The 16,429-nt window shown below is 46.1% G+C and overlaps 1 protein-coding gene across 3 annotated transcripts in view; it reads left to right on the top strand.

The window, feature by feature from the left end:
- NRAP (nebulin related anchoring protein) overlaps nucleotides 1-16,429 on the top strand; it is a 139,344-nt gene that overhangs the window by 61,225 nt on the left and 61,690 nt on the right. For all 3 annotated transcript variants that reach the window (XM_033943727.1, XM_033943728.1, XM_033943726.1), the window contains exon 21: nucleotides 6,216-6,314. In XM_033943727.1, the coding sequence (XP_033799618.1) occupies nucleotides 6,216-6,314 (99 nt within the window). The remainder of the gene's footprint in view (nucleotides 1-6,215; nucleotides 6,315-16,429) is intronic.

Here is a 16,429-nt window from a genome sequence, read left to right as displayed (position 1 = left end):
ACACAAAGAGCTCCTCTTATGAAGGTGCGCTAGCGGTTTTAGGGCACGCACGAAATTACCACGCGCCACACCGCGCGGTACGCTTCTAGAATGACGCCAGCTCAAAGCTGGCGTTAAGGTCTAGCGCGCGGGGTAATTTAGCGGGTGCTATTCCGCGCGTTAAGGCCCTAACGCACCTTAGTAAAAGGAGCCCAAAGTGACATAGTAAACGAGAACAAACAAACAAAAAAAATACTCACATGGTCCATCCAATCTGCTCAACAAAGTGCAATACAGTGGTACCTTGGATTACGAGCATAATCCGTTCCAGGAGCATGCTCGTAATCCAAAATGCTCGTTTATCAAAGCGAGTTTCCCCATAGGAAATAATGGAAACTCACTTTGATACGTTCCCCCCCCCCCATGAGAACCGGCATTGCTCCCCTGAAGGCCCCCCTGCGATCCGGCACACACTTCCCCCCCCCCCCCCCCGCTGCGATTGGGCAACCCCCCGCTGCTTCATACCGTCATCTGGGCACCGGCACGTCCTGTGCTTGGTGCCGGTGCCCGAAGATCGGCCTCCTCTTCTGCTGGGCCTTGAGCATCTGAACGTGAACTCGCAGGCCTTGAGCATGCACAGATGCTTAAGGCCCAGCAGAAGAGGAGGCCGATCGTCGGGCATCGGCACCAAGCACATGACATGCCGGTGCCAGTGCCCAGATGACGGTATGAAGTGATGAGGGGATGCCCAATCGCGTTGAGGGGTGCCAGATCGCGTCGGGGGGGGGTGCTGGATCGCGGGGGGAGGGGGCCGGATCGCGGGGGGGGGGGGGGGGCACTCGTAAATCGAGCCACGCTTGGTTTCCGAGGCGCTGATTTTGCAAATGTTTTGCTCGTCTTGCAAAACACTTGCAAAGCGGTGCACTCGTAAACCGAGGTACCACTGTAATAGATTTTTAAAATATATGTGACGTCCTTCAACTAGGGATCAACAGAGCAGCATTTCGGGCTCGTTTTATGAAGCCGCGTTAGCGGTTTAACGTGCGTAATAGCGTGCGCTAACTTGCCAGCTGCGCTAGCTGCTCCCGCCTCCTCTTGAGCAGGTGGTAGTTTTTCCGCTAGCGCGGGGGTTAGCGCGCGCTAAAAAGTTGCGTGCGATAAAGCCGCCGACGCGGCTTCGTAAAAGGAGCCCTTACTCTCCTCCAAATTTATTTTCAGCTTTTGCAAAAGCAATCCAGTCCAATGAAGCTTCTTTTTCTGCCCATCTGTTGAGTCCTTTCGGACTTGGGTCGGCTACAGAGATGGCAGATCCAGGATCAGGGACGGAGGATGCTACCGTGGCGTCTTGTCCCAGGAAGCAGTCTGTTTGAATTTCGATGGGGTTTGGACTGTTGTATTACAATTTGTTTGCTCTAACAGAATTAATTAAAACCCAGGGCTCCTTTTACTAACCCCCGTTAGGGCATTAATGCGCGGAACAGAGTGCGCTAAATTGCTGCGTGCGCTAAAAACGCTAACGGAGCTTAGTAAAAGGAGCCTCTAATTTTTTGTTGGTTTGTTTCTGAAGACCAATATTGGTCACCGTACCTTAAGAAGGATATGGCGTTACTCGAGAGGGTTCAGAGGAGAGCGACATGTCTGATAAAAGGGATGGAAAACCTTTCATACGCTGAGAGATTGGAAAAACTGGGTCTCTTTTCCCTGGAGAAGAGGAGACTTAGAGGGGATATGATAGAGACTTATAAGATCATGAGGGGCATAGAGAGAGTAGAGAGGGACAGAAAGAGAGAGAGAAAGGGAGACAGAGAGAAATAGAGAGAGGGAAAGGGAAAGAGAGAAATAAAGAGAGAGAGAGGTAGAAAGAAAGAGAGAAAGGGGGAGAGACAGAAATAGAGAGAGAAAGGGAAACAGAGAGAAATAGAGAGAGAGAGAGAAAGGGAGAGAGACAGAAATAGAGATAGATAGATAGAGAAAGATTGGAGAAACTGGGTCTCTTTTCCGTGGAGAAGAGGAGACTTAGAGGGGATATGATAGAGACTTATAAGATCATGAGGGGCATAGAGAGAGTAGAGAGGGACAGAAAGAGAGAGAGAAAGGGAGACAGAGAGAAATAGAGAGAGGGAAAGGGAGAGAGAGAAATAAAGAGAGAGAGAGGTAGAAAGAAAGAGAGAAAGGGGGAGAGACAGAAATAGAGAGAGAAAGAAAGAGAGAGAAAGATTGGAGAAACTGGGACTCTTTTCCCTGGAGAAGAGGAGACTTAGAGGGGATATGATAGAGACTTACAAGATCATGAAGGGCATAGAGAGAGTAGAGAGGGACAGAAAGAGAGAGAGAAAGGGAGACAGAGAGAAATAGAGAGAGAGAAAGGGAGAGAGAGAGGTAGAAAGAAAGAGAGAAAGGGGGTGAGACAGAAATAGAGAGAGAAAGGAAGAGAGAGAAAGATTGGAGAAACTGGGACTCTTTTCCCTGGAGAAGAGGAGACTTAGAGGGGATATGATAGAGACTTATAAGATCATGAGGGGCATAGAGAGAGTAGAGAGGGACAGAAAGAGAGAGAGAAAGGGAGACAGAGAGAAATAGAGAGAGGGAAAGGGAAAGAGAGAAATAAAGAGAGAGAGAGGTAGAAAGAAAGAGAGAAAGGGGGAGAGACAGAAATAGAGAGAGAAAGGGAAACAGAGAGAAATAGAGAGAGAGAGAGAAAGGGAGAGAGACAGAAATAGAGATAGATAGATAGAGAAAGATTGGAGAAACTGGGTCTCTTTTCCCTGGAGAAGAGGAGACTTAGAGGGGATATGATAGAGACTTATAAGATCATGAGGGGCATAGAGAGAGTAGAGAGGGACAGAAAGAGAGAGAGAAAGGGAGACAGAGAGAAATAGAGAGAGGGAAAGGGAGAGAGAGAAATAAAGAGAGAGAGAGGTAGAAAGAAAGAGAGAAAGGGGGAGAGACAGAAATAGAGAGAGAAAGAAAGAGAGAGAAAGATTGGAGAAACTGGGACTCTTTTCCCTGGAGAAGAGGAGACTTAGAGGGGATATGATAGAGACTTACAAGATCATGAAGGGCATAGAGAGAGTAGAGAGGGACAGAAAGAGAGAGAGAAAGGGAGACAGAGAGAAATAGAGAGAGAGAAAGGGAGAGAGAGAGGTAGAAAGAAAGAGAGAAAGGGGGTGAGACAGAAATAGAGAGAGAAAGGAAGAGAGAGAAAGATTGGAGAAACTGGGACTCTTTTCCCTGGAGAAGAGGAGACTTAGAGGGGATATGATAGAGACTTATAAGATCATGAGGGGCATAGAGAGAGTAGAGAGGGACAGAAAGAGAGAGAGAAAGGGAGACAGAGAGAAATAGAGAGAGAGAAAGGGAGAGAGAGAAATAAAGAGAGAGAGAGGTAGAAAGAAAGAGAGAAAGGGGGAGAGACAGAAATAGAGAGAGAAAGGAAGAGAGAGAAAGATTGGAGAAACTGGGACTCTTTTCCCTGGAGAAGAGGAGACTTAGAGGGGATATGATAGAGACTTACAAGATCATGAAGGGCATAGAGAGAGTAGAGAGGGACAGAAAGAGAGAGAGAAAGGGAGACAGAGAGAAATAGAGAGAGAGAAAGGGAGAGAGAGAGGTAGAAAGAAAGAGAGAAAGGGGGTGAGACAGAAATAGAGAGAGAAAGGAAGAGAGAGAAAGATTGGAGAAACTGGGACTCTTTTCCCTGGAGAAGAGGAGACTTAGAGGGGATATGATAGAGACTTATAAGATCATGAGGGGCATAGAGAGAGTAGAGAGGGACAGAAAGAGAGAGAGAAAGGGAGACAGAGAGAAATAGAGAGAGAGAAAGGGAGAGAGAGAAATAAAGAGAGAGAGAGGTAGAAAGAAAGAGAGAAAGGGGGAGAGACAGAAATAGAGAGAGAAAGGAAGAGAGAGAAAGATTGGAGAAACTGGGACTCTTTTCCCTGGAGAAGAGGAGACTTAGAGGGGATATGATAGAGACTTACAAGATCATGAAGGGCATAGAGAGAGTAGAGAGGGACAGAAAGAGAGAGAGAAAGGGAGACAGAGAGAAATAGAGAGAGAGAAAGGGAGAGAGAGAGGTAGAAAGAAAGAGAGAAAGGGGGTGAGACAGAAATAGAGAGAGAAAGGAAGAGAGAGAAAGATTGGAGAAACTGGGACTCTTTTCCCTGGAGAAGAGGAGACTTAGAGGGGATATGATAGAGACTTATAAGATCATGAGGGGCATAGAGAGAGTAGAGAGGGACAGAAAGAGAGAGAGAAAGGGAGACAGAGAGAAATAGAGAGAGAGAAAGGGAGAGAGAGAAATAAAGAGAGAGAGAGGTAGAAAGAAAGAGAGAAAGGGGGAGAGACAGAAATAGAGAGAGAAAGGAAGAGAGAGAAAGATTGGAGAAACTGGGACTCTTTTCCCTGGAGAAGAGGAGACTTAGAGGGGATATGATAGAGACTTACAAGATCATGAAGGGCATAGAGAGAGTAGAGAGGGACAGAAAGAGAGAGAGAAAGGGAGACAGAGAGAAATAGAGAGAGAGAAAGGGAGAGAGAGAGGTAGAAAGAAAGAGAGAAAGGGGGAGAGACAGAAATAGAGAGAGAAAGGAAGAGAGAGAAAGATTGGAGAAACTGGGACTCTTTTCCCTGGAGAAGAGGAGACTTAGAGGGGATATGATAGAGACTTACAAGATCATGAAGGGCATAGAGAGAGTAGAGAGGGACAGATTCTTCAAACTTTCAAAAAATAAAAGAACAAGAGGGCATTCGGAAAAGTTGAAAGGGGACAGATTCAAAACGAATGCTAGGAAGTTCTTCTTTACCCAACGTGTGGTGGACACCTGAAATGCGCTTCCAGAGGGCGTAATAGGGCAGAGTACGGTACTGGGGTTCAAGAAAGGATTGGACAATTTCATAGAAACATAGAAAGATGACGGCAGATAAGGGCTATATAGCCCATCAAGTCTGCCCACACTATTTACCCACCCTCTTAAGTCTTCTGACCCCTTAAAGTATAATTGTAATTATACTGTCACTCTACTGACCCGCTCATTCAAGTCCTAGTGACCCTATCCCTCGGCATGACTTCGTAGGGATCCCACATGGGTATCCCATTTGTTCTTGAAGTCAGGGATGCTGCGTGCCTCGACCACCTGCACTGGAAGCTTGTTCCAATGCTCGATCACTCTCTCCTGCTGGAAAGGGGGATAGAAGGGTATAAATAGAGGATCACTGTACAGGTCCTGGACCTGTTGGGCCGCCGCGTGAGCAGACTGCTGGGCACGATGGACCTCAGGTCTGACCCAGCAGAGGCATTGCTTATGTTCTTATCTGGGATAAATACAATAGCACAAGATACAACATTATCCCCCCTGCTATACTAACGCGTAGCGCAGGTTCTAGTGCCGGCAGTGGCAGTAACTGCTCCGACGTTCATAGGAATTCTATGAGCGTTGGAACAGTTACCAAACCCGTGCTACGCATTAGTAAAGGAAGGGGTATATTTTTTTCATTTATTTAAGTATTTATATACCACTTATAGCCTAAGTGGTTTACGTTCAGGTACTCAAGTATTTTTCCCTGTCTGTCCCGTTGGGCTCACTATCTATCTATTTATTGGCATTACTTCTGCTCACTAGTTTTGGCTTCTTGCTAATTGAACCATTTTTCATATCCGCTGCTAAAGCATATGGAGTGCTCTTTTCCGTTTCCACATGAGACCCACTGACCACCGGAATCATGACAGCCTGCCTAAAACATTCTTGGTTTGATATGATAGCAAAGTAACACAGCCCGAGAAGGATCCTTTTTTGTCTAGGATTTGTGATGACTTTGGGCTCATGTTGAAACACTTATCCCCTCCTTTACAGAGCCGCGCTGGCGTTTTTGGTGCCGGCTGCCGCGGTAACAGCTCCGACACGCATTGAATTCCTATGAGCGTCCGAGCTGTCACTGCCGCGACTGGCTTTGTGAAGGAGGGGGCTAATCCTGGAAATCCTTGCCAGAGAATGTGGTGAAAGCTGTTAGCTTAGCAGGGTTTAAAAAAAAAAAAAAAAAGACCATAAGCTATTATTGAGTTGACTTGAGGAAATCCACTGCTTATTCCTAGGATAAGCAGCATAAAATCTGTTTTATTACTTGGGATCTTGCCAGGAACTTAGGACCTGGGTTGGCCATTGGTAGAAACAGGATACTGGGCTTGATGGGCTTCTGGTCTGACCCAGTATAGCAACTCTTGTATTCCTCCTTTTCAGAAAAAGTACCGTCAGCGAGCAGACGCATTGAAGTTCACCAGTGTGGCGGACAGTCCTCAGATCAAACATGCCAAGAAGAGCCAGGAGCTGCAGAGTGATGTGAGTGCTTCGCTCTTTGTTCAGAGTGATGTGAGTGCTTCGCTCTTTGTTCCTTCCTCTCTGTCTCTCCTCCCTCCAATCCCCCTTTATAAATAACTTGGCAACCCCTGCAAGCGGCTAGGATGGGGTTAACTAGAATGACTGCAAACTATCCCCAGCTGCTCAGAAAGAATGCAGCCACTTTAAATAGACAGGACACAAGTTCTGAGAGCTGGCTTCCTTTTAACTTGAAAACCTTTAGCCCCCCCCCCCCAGGCCCTGAAGCCCCCATCGCAGACAGAAAATTGAATCCAGAGCATGTCCCTTTTCTCACTCAAAGCAAAAAAAATAAAGTGTGATTTAGCAGAGCCTGCATTATGTATGAAATCTTATCGTTTCTCCGTGCCCCGGTCAGATCTCTCTATTCCTCTCTGGCACAGAGCACTATGTCTCTCGGTTAAACCTTTTTCCCTATTCAGCGATTTCTTTGAACAGCGAGGCCACGCCGCTTGAAAGAGGTGAGGAATCCTACTTGGGGGGGGGAAGGGAGGGGGCCACACAGGGCTCCGTGGGCCATCTCTTGAGAGCGGGAACGTGAGCTCTTCCTCCTCGCTTTAAAAGTCACATTGCATGAAAGATGAAGACTCTTTGCCACCTGCTCGAATGAACACAGCACAGGGGCATTAGAGGGTCGAATAAATGATATAGGATACACCACTTCAGACACTGAAGCTCGATAAACACGATAATCGCTATGCCCTGGGGTGTTGTATGGCTCATATAAAAGAGACACTAGACAGAATTTTATAAAATGGTTTTCCACAGGTAAACCATGTTCTATGTGTGAAAAGGGTCATTTTTAGAATTGCACCACTGTATATATGTGCTCTGACAAGAAGGCATAGCCACAGGTGAGTCCGGGAGGACCCAGGCTCACCCAGGAGCAGCACATTCACAATGTAGCTCGTGGGGAACCCCAAGCCCCACCCAGCTACAAAAAACCCCAAAGCCCCTTCTTCCGTGTGCCTTTAAAGAGCAGATCTTCTCCATCAGTGAGTAGCGTGACTAATACACACTGCTCAAGCTGGCCCTGCAGCCTTCCTTCTGAGGTATGCCGCCTATACTGAAACAGGATGGCAAAAGGGGGCGTGGCCATGGGAAGGGAACGGGCGGACCATGGATGTTCCTAAAAACTACATGCACTGTTATAGAATACGCCCTATTTGCGCAGAATTTAAACACGGGTATTTACACCAGGATTTAGTTAGTATAAATGGTCACGCCTAGGGTTACCTAGAAAAACCTGGACATGTCCTTTTTTTAGAGGACTGTCCAGGCTCCCAGATGGACTTTCCCAAAACCCGGCATTTGTCCGGGATTTTGAAAATCCTGACAAGCTCCAGCCGCGTCTGGAGGGCCTCTGAGCATGCGCAGGTGACGTCACACACATCCAGGTATGCTCCAGGCCCTCCGGACTCACCTGGAGCTTGTCTGGAAGAAGAGATGAGGCTTTGTGCGGGGCGGAAATGGGGTGAGGTCATCTGCCCAGGGTTTCACGGAGACAAATATGGGAACCCTGGTCACGCCTAAATTTTAGTTGCGGGGCCGGCCACTACGCCTATTCTATAAACCACACCTAACTTTAGGTTCAGCTTACAGAATAGCGCTATGCAGGTTTTTATTCTGCGATGGGTTTTCTGGCACCTTGTACGGAATTAAGTCCTTCGTGTTTCTTTTTTTTTTTTTAAAGTTCATGGAATTTTTATCAAATTTTTGTGTAACAAAAGTCATAGACACAAGATGCATGGCAATGAAACATTGGTAACAACAACTTGACAACTTCGTGATAATGCAAATCTTATGATAAGTGATACAAAAAAAAAAACAAACCCAAACGCATCTAGTCCTTTTTATTTCTAATATATGTGCTTTTAAACCTTCATTCCTACTTCTAATCCCAGTTCTAAACGTTTCTGAACATGTAAATATATGAACAGTGCTGGCTATAAAGACTTCTCCAGTTCTTTTTTTTTTTTTTTAATATTTTTATTAAAGGATCAATGCCCAAGAGAAAATACAAAAGGCAACCAACAAAGAGAGCAGCAAAATACAATGTCTCATACATGAGACAACAAAAACAGTCAAAAGCAGCTATAGAAGCATCTCCTATGCAAAATCCAAATTTGAATAAAGAAATAACTCTCCCCCCCCCCCCCACCCTTGCATCCCAGGACTCCATCCTGCACTAAAAGGAACTCCAGCAATCCAGATAAGCTACAGCAGGGGTGTCCAACCTGCGGCCCGAGGGCCGCATGTGGCCCCGTGAAGTATTTTGTGCGGCCGTGGTCGAGGGCGATGCAGTGTTTTCCTCTGCTGCCCCCGGGTGTTTACCGTCTTGCCGGCTCCCTCCTCTGTCTTGCTGCAGCCTTTGCGTGGCTCCAGAAACATTATTTTCAGCCAATGCGGCCCAGGGAAGCCAAAAGGTTGGACACCCCTGAGCTACAGATTTCCAACTGGATGCCCCTTTTCTGTGTTGTCTCTCCCAGCTTGCCATCGGAGACATGTTAGCTCACCACTGTTGGACTGTAGGTTGCGCATCTCCCACCCAATGTCGAAGGATGAGTTTTTTAGTCATTCCCCAAAGCCACTAAGAGAAAACGCCGCTGAGGCTTGGAAATACCAGCCTCCACCAGGGGACTCGTGACACCCAACAGCAAGTCTTATAAGACCCTTCTAAGGACTGCCCAATAATACTCTCCAGCACCCGAAGCACGGATATCCACAAGGGTCCCACAAGGGTACACCATTTTTTTTTTGGAAATGTTCCCTTTTGGGACATTTAAAAAAAAAAAAAAAAATGGTGTACCAACGTATCCTCTCCAGTATTGGGTGGAAAAATAGTTGCCGTGGAACTAGGAAAATTTCACTTTAAACCCGTAAGCCCGACTCCTTCACACTTCCACTCCTTCCACTTCCATGGTTACACCGACAAATGCGTGCGGGAGAATTCTGCTCCGACAAATACGCCCCGAAATTTGCGGCCTGTGAAGGATATCTGGAAGGCCCTGATTTGCTGAGACTCCTCAGGCCCTGTCCCTTGGGAGGAATCTCAGCAAATAAGGGCCCAACAGATATCCAAACCTAAGACTAGATAGGAAGTGAATTTTTTAAGTGTAGTGGGGGGGGGGGGGTTCCTGGGGGGTCCCTCCCTTGGAGCAGACCTCCCATTCAGTACACACTTTAGTCGTGCGTGCAAATGTCGGTGTGCGCAAATGTCAGCGCGCGTTTGTCCTTTGCGCATTTGATGGGTCACCCACTTACATATACTGACAGTTGTCAACATTTGCCTATTTCTGATCTGAAGAAGAAGGGTTGCCTTCGAAAGCTAATCTAATGGTGGCATAACGAGGGTGAATAGCGCCCGATGTGATGGCACACCTTCCCCGCTCTCTTCTCCCACCCCCCCGCTTCTTCCTGAACCCCCTTCTGTGTGCGCCCCCTTTCCCTTTCCCCATACCTCTTTCATTTTCCCAGCATGAGCAGTATCACCAACTTGCTGGCCGCGTCCTGTTGGCTCTCCCTCTGAAGTCACTTCCTTGGTGCGGGACCCGGAAGTGACATCGGAGAGAGCCGACACTGACGTGGGCAGCAAGTTGGTGATACTGCTCACGCCGGGAAAATGAAAGAGGTACGAGGGGAAGGGCGCAGGCATGTGGTGGGGTCAGGGGGGGGGGAGAGGTGGCCCCACCGAGATGGCCCCATGCCCCATGCCATTGTGCACTATCCCGCCCTTTTATTAACCCCCTCTTCTATTAAACTGCGCGAGCAGTTTTTAGCGCGGTGAGCCGCGCTGAATGGCCCGCGCTGCTCCCGACGCTCGTAGAGTTCCTAGGAGCGTCAAGAGCAGCGCGGCTCTCTGCGCTAAAAACTGCTAGAGGGGGGGTACGTCACAGTAGAGGTTTCTACTGCAGCCTGGGGCACTAAATGCTAGAGCGTTTCAAAAGGAAACTAAAAAGCCATCTCTTCAAAGACGCCTTCTCGTTCTAATTTTTATCTGATCACTATCCCTTATCCTTGGACTAATAGACTACTGCAACAAACTATACCTCCCCTGCACAGCGACCATGATAAAACAATTACAAACAATACAAAATACAGACTCATCTACTCATTGAAAAAATATGACCACATCACAGAAGCATACCACGATTCTCACTGGCTCCCAATACAAGCAAGAGTACACTTCAAATTCTACTGCCTACTATTCAAAGCTATTAACGGAGAAAGCCCAACCTATTGGAATAACCGACTAACTCAATCCTCCTCATCCAGGCACAGGAGAACCCATTCACTTTTCATACACCCACCATCCAAAAACGTCAAACGAAAAAAACTATATGACAACCTAATAGCCACCAAAGCAGCTAAACTGGACAGACAAATCACCATTCTGTTGCCATCGACCACAAACTACAAAACCTTCAAGAAAGATACTAAAACCCTACTCTTTAAAAAATACATAAAACCTATCTAATACGACCAGTTCCTACCTAAACCCCCACCTATCGTCTCTACACCCTTAATATGCTTCTAACTACCCAACTAATGCTAAAATGCCTCTATTTACCCAACACTTACCACCTCGACAAATCTCGACAAATCTTTGGTAATTCTTGTGTGACTCTTATGACATCTCTTATGCTATTCCTGTAAACTTTTATGTAATCTCTGAAAACTTTTATGTAATCCGCCTTGAACCGCAAGGTATTGGCGGAATAGAAATCACTAATGTAATGTAATCTCCCCAAAAGACAATAAGGGCTAGATTCACTAAGCAAACCGATCAGTTTGTGACCCCTTTGCGACCCGATTTCCCTCCGACCCGATAAACTAACCTGTGTACTGATCATCCTCTGATTCACGCATGCAAATGAGGTGGAACGGCATTCAAATGATGGCAGGCAGCGATTCACAAACAAAAAACCTGCAACACCAACTGGGCTGGCCGATCGCAACCAAGCAACTGCTGCGGTCCAGTCGCTCAGGTCCTTTCCGACTTCCCTGCCTTCTGCCGCCCTGCTCTCAGCCCTGATCTCCTGCCTGCCTCGAACTCCTGCAGCCCCGACTCTCCCACCCTTCCCCGCAGTGCACGCGGGTTAAAACCACGGGAAGAAGAAAAAAAAAAAAGAAATTTCCTGCTCTGCCGAGCACAGAGGGCCAGCGCATGCACATGCTCGAGGATCACTGTTCAGCGATCCGATTCAGTCTGTTGGGGGTGTGATTCCAACCGCCCTCGTTTTCATGAGGGCAATTCGTGAATAAGCCCCCCGGACATGGATCGGATCCCTCACGGATCGGATCCGGATCGCGTGCTTAGTGAATCTAGCCCTAAGTCATCTTTCATTCTTCTCAGTTTTACACCGGAGAATTACTCTCCGTAAGAGACATAAAGCCATTCTTAGTTCTTCGTAACCAAACCCTCCCTTTCGTTCTTACCTTGATTGCTTTCAGATCTTTTAGCATATGTAGCTCCTCCCCGCATTTCCCTGTGTTGTGTCTAGTAGTCAAAACTCAAATTTAGGGCTCCTTTTACGGAGGTGTGGTAGCGTTTTTAGCGCACGCAGGAAATTACTGCGTGCTACGCTTTTAGAACTAATGCCAGCTTGATGCTGGCGTTAAAGTCTAGCGCAGGCGGCAATGTAGCAAGCGCTATTCTGCCCTAACGCAGCTTAGGAAAAGGAGCCCTAAGTGAAAGTGTTTTAAGCATTGTATAATTTTTATTTTTGTAATTCGCCTAGAAACCTAAGACTAGGCAATCGTATCAAATTTTAATAGAACTAAACTAATTATGCTGCTCTGACTCTCGGCTTAGTAAATGAGAGCCTAAGTTAGTGAAAGGAAAAAGGTATTACACTTCTCCCTCCGTATTCGCTGTGATAGGGGATTAACAGAACCACGAATACAGAAAAAACGCGAATAACTCTTTCATATGTTATTCGCTGTTTTCTATTAAAAAACCATCGTGAATAGGGTGAAACCGCGAATAACATGGCGGGAGACCTGGCCTGTTCCTGAAGGAGAGGCAAAACACGGTGAAGAAAGTGCTTGGAATTGGTGATTTTCTCTGTAAACGCTTGGAATCGGCGATTTCTCTATGCAAACTGATGTCATTTGGGGGGGAGGAGCCAGCAAGCTAAAAACCATGAATAATCGAAACCGCAATTGCTGAAACCGCGAATACGGAGGGAGAAGTGTATATGTTCTGGTGCTCTTCAATTGTTCCTGCCAATAATGATGAAATGTATACACTTCTTCCTCCGTATTCGCTGTGATAGGGGATTAACAGACCCACGAATATAGAAAAACCGCGAATAACTCTTTCATATGTTATTCGCTGTTTTCTATTAAAAAACCATCGTGAATATGGAGAAACCGCGAATAACATGGCGGGAGATCTGGCCTGTTTCTGAAGGAGAGGCAAAACACGGTGAAGAAAGTGCTTGGAATCGGCGATTTTCTCTGTAAACGCTTGGAATCGGCGATTTCTCTATGCAAACTGATGTCATTTGGGGGGGAGGAGCCAGCAAGCTAAAAACCATGAATAATCGAAACCGCAATTGCTGAAACCGCGAATACGGAGGGAGAAGTGTATATGTTCTGGTGCTCTTCAATTGTTCCTGCCAATAATGATGAAATGTATACACTTCTTCCTCCGTATTCGCTGTGATAGGGGATTAACAGACCCACGAATATAGAAAAAACCGCGAATAACTCTTTCATATGTTATTCGCTGTTTTCTATTAAAAAACCATCGTGAATAGGGTGAAACCGCGAATAACATGGCGGGAGACCTGGCCTGTTCCTGAAGGAGAGGCAAAACACGGTGAAGAAAGTGCTTGGAATCGGCGATTTTCTCTGTAAACGCTTGGAATCGGCGATTTCTCTATGCAAACTGATGTCATTTGGGGGGGAGGAGCCAGCAAGCTAAAAACCATGAATAATCGAAACCGCAATTGCTGAAACCGCAAATACGGAGGGAGAAGTGTATATGTTCTGGTGCTCTTCAATTGTTCCTGCCAATAATGATGAAATGTATACACTTCTTCCTCCGTATTCGCTGTGATAGGGGATTAACAGACCCACGAATATAGAAAAACCGCGAATAACTCTTTCATATGTTATTCGCTGTTTTCTATTAAAAAACCATCGTGAATAGGGTGAAACCGCGAATAACATGGCGGGAGACCTGGCCTGTTCCTGAAGGAGAGGCAAAACACGGTGAAGAAAGTGCTTGGAATCGGCGATTTTCTCTGTAAACGCTTGGAATCGGCGATTTCTCTATGCAAACTGATGTCATTTGGGGGGGAGGAGCCAGCAAGCTAAAAACCGTGAATAATCGAAACCGCAATTGCTGAAACCGCGAATACGGAGGGAGAAGTGTATATGTTCTGGTGCTCTTCAATTGTTCCTGCCAATAATGATGAAATGTATACACTTCTTCCTCCGTATTCGCTGTGATAGGGGATTAACAGACCCACGAATATAGAAAAACCGCGAATAACTCTTTCATATGTTATTCGCTGTTTTCTATTAAAAAACCATCGTGAATAGGGTGAAACCGCGAATAACATGGCGGGAGACCTGGCCTGTTCCTGAAGGAGAGGCAAAACACGGTGAAGAAAGTGCTTGGAATCGGCAATTTTCTCTGTAAACGCTTGGAATCGGCGATTTCTCTATGCAAACTGATGTCATTTGGGGGGGAGGAGCCAGCAAGCTAAAAACCATGAATAATCGAAACCGCAATTGCTGAAACCGCGAATACGGAGGGAGAAGTGTATATGTTCTGGTGCTCTTCAATTGTTCCTGCCAATAATGATGAAATGTATACACTTCTTCCTCCGTATTCGCTGTGATAGGGGATTAACAGACCCACGAATATAGAAAAACCGCGAATAACTCTTTCATATGTTATTCGCTGTTTTCTATTAAAAAAACCATCGTGAATAGGGTGAAACCGCGAATAACATGGCGGGAGACCTGGCCTGTTCCTGAAGGAGAGGCAAAACACGGTGAAGAAAGTGCTTGGAATCGGCGATTTTCTCTGTAAACGCTTGGAATCGGCGATTTCTCTATGCAAACTGATGTCATTTGGGGGGGAGGAGCCAGCAAGCTAAAAACCATGAATAATCGAAACCGCAATTGCTGAAACCGCGAATACGGAGGGAGAAGTGTATATGTTCTGGTGCTCTTCAATTGTTCCTGCCAATAATGATGAAATGTATACACTTCTTCCTCCGTATTCGCTGTGATAGGGGATTAACAGACCCACGAATATAGAAAAAACCGCGAATAACTCTTTCATATGTTATTCGCTGTTTTCTATTAAAAAACCATCGTGAATATGGAGAAACCGCGAATAACATGGCGGGAGATCTGGCCTGTTTCTGAAGGAGAGGCAAAACACGGTGAAGAAAGTGCTTGGAATCGGCGATTTTCTCTGTAAACGCTTGGAATCGGCGATTTCTCTATGCAAACTGATGTCATTTGGGGGGGAGGAGCCAGCAAGCTAAAAACCGTGAATAATCGAAACCGCAATTGCTGAAACCGCGAATACGGAGGGAGAAGTGTATATGTTCTGGTGCTCTTCAATTGTTCCTGCCAATAATGATGAAATGTATACACTTCTTCCTCCGTATTCGCTGTGATAGGGGATTAACAGAACCGCGAATACAGAAAAAACGCGAATAACTCTTTCATATGTTATTCGCTGTTTTCTATTAAAAACCATCGTGAATAGGGTGAAACCGCGAATAACATGGCGGGAGACCTGGCCTGTTCCTGAAGGAGAGGCAAAACACGGTGAAGAAAGTGCTTGGAATTGGCGATTTTCTCTGTAAACGCTTGGAATCGGCGATTTCTCTATGCAAACTGATGTCATTTGGGGGGAGGAGCCAGCAAGCTAAAAACCGTGAATAATCGAAACCGCAATTGCTGAAACCGCGAATACGGAGGGAGAAGTGTATATGTTCTGGTGCTCTTCAATTGTTCCTGCCAATAATGATGAAATGTATACACTTCTTCCTCCGTATTCGCTGTGATAGGGGATTAACAGACCCACGAATATAGAAAAACCGCGAATAACTCTTTCATATGTTATTCGCTGTTTTCTATTAAAAAAACCATCGTGAATAGGGTGAAACCGCGAATAACATGGCGGGAGACCTGGCCTGTTCCTGAAGGAGAGGCAAAACACGGTGAAGAAAGTGCTTGGAATCGGCGATTTTCTCTGTAAACGCTTGGAATCGGCGATTTCTCTATGCAAACTGATGTCATTTGGGGGGGAGGAGCCAGCAAGCTAAAAACCGTGAATAATCGAAACCGCAATTGCTGAAACCGCGAATACGGAGGGAGAAGTGTATATGTTCTGGTGCTCTTCAATTGTTCCTGCCAATAATGATGAAATGTATACACTTCTTCCTCCGTATTCGCTGTGATAGGGGATTAACAGACCCACGAATATAGAAAAACCGTGAATAACTCTTTCATATGTTATTCGCTGTTTTCCATTAAAAAACCATCGTGAATAGGGTGAAACCGCGAATAACATGGCGGGAGACCTGGCCTGTTCCTGAAGGAGAGGCAAAACACGGTGAAGAAAGTGCTTGGAATCGGCGATTTTCTCTGTAAACGCTTGGAATCGGCGATTTCTCTATGCAAACTGATGTCATTTGGGGGGGAGGAGCCAGCAAGCTAAAAACCATGAATAATCGAAACCGCAATTGCTGAAACCGCGAATACGGAGGGAGAAGTGTATATGTTCTGGTGCTCTTCAATTGTTCCTGCCAATAATGATGAAATGTATACACTTCTTCCTCCGTATTCGCTGTGATAGGGGATTAACAGACCCACGAATATAGAAAAACCGCGAATAACTCTTTCATATGTTATTCGCTGTTTTCTATTAAAAAACCATCGTGAATAGGGTGAAACCGCGAATAACATGGCGGGAGACCTGGCCTGTTCCTGAAGGAGAGGCAAAACACGGTGAAGAAAGTGCTTGGAATCGGCGATTTTCTCTGTAAACGCTTGGAATCGGCGATTTCTCTATGCAAACTGATGTCATTTGGGGGGGAGGA

Source organism: Geotrypetes seraphini, chromosome 4, assembly GCF_902459505.1.
Source record: "Geotrypetes seraphini chromosome 4, aGeoSer1.1, whole genome shotgun sequence".
Lineage (NCBI taxonomy): Eukaryota > Metazoa > Chordata > Amphibia > Gymnophiona > Dermophiidae > Geotrypetes > Geotrypetes seraphini.
The sequence above is the reverse complement of the archived record's forward strand: the minus strand, read 5'-3'. Positions and strand labels throughout refer to the sequence as shown.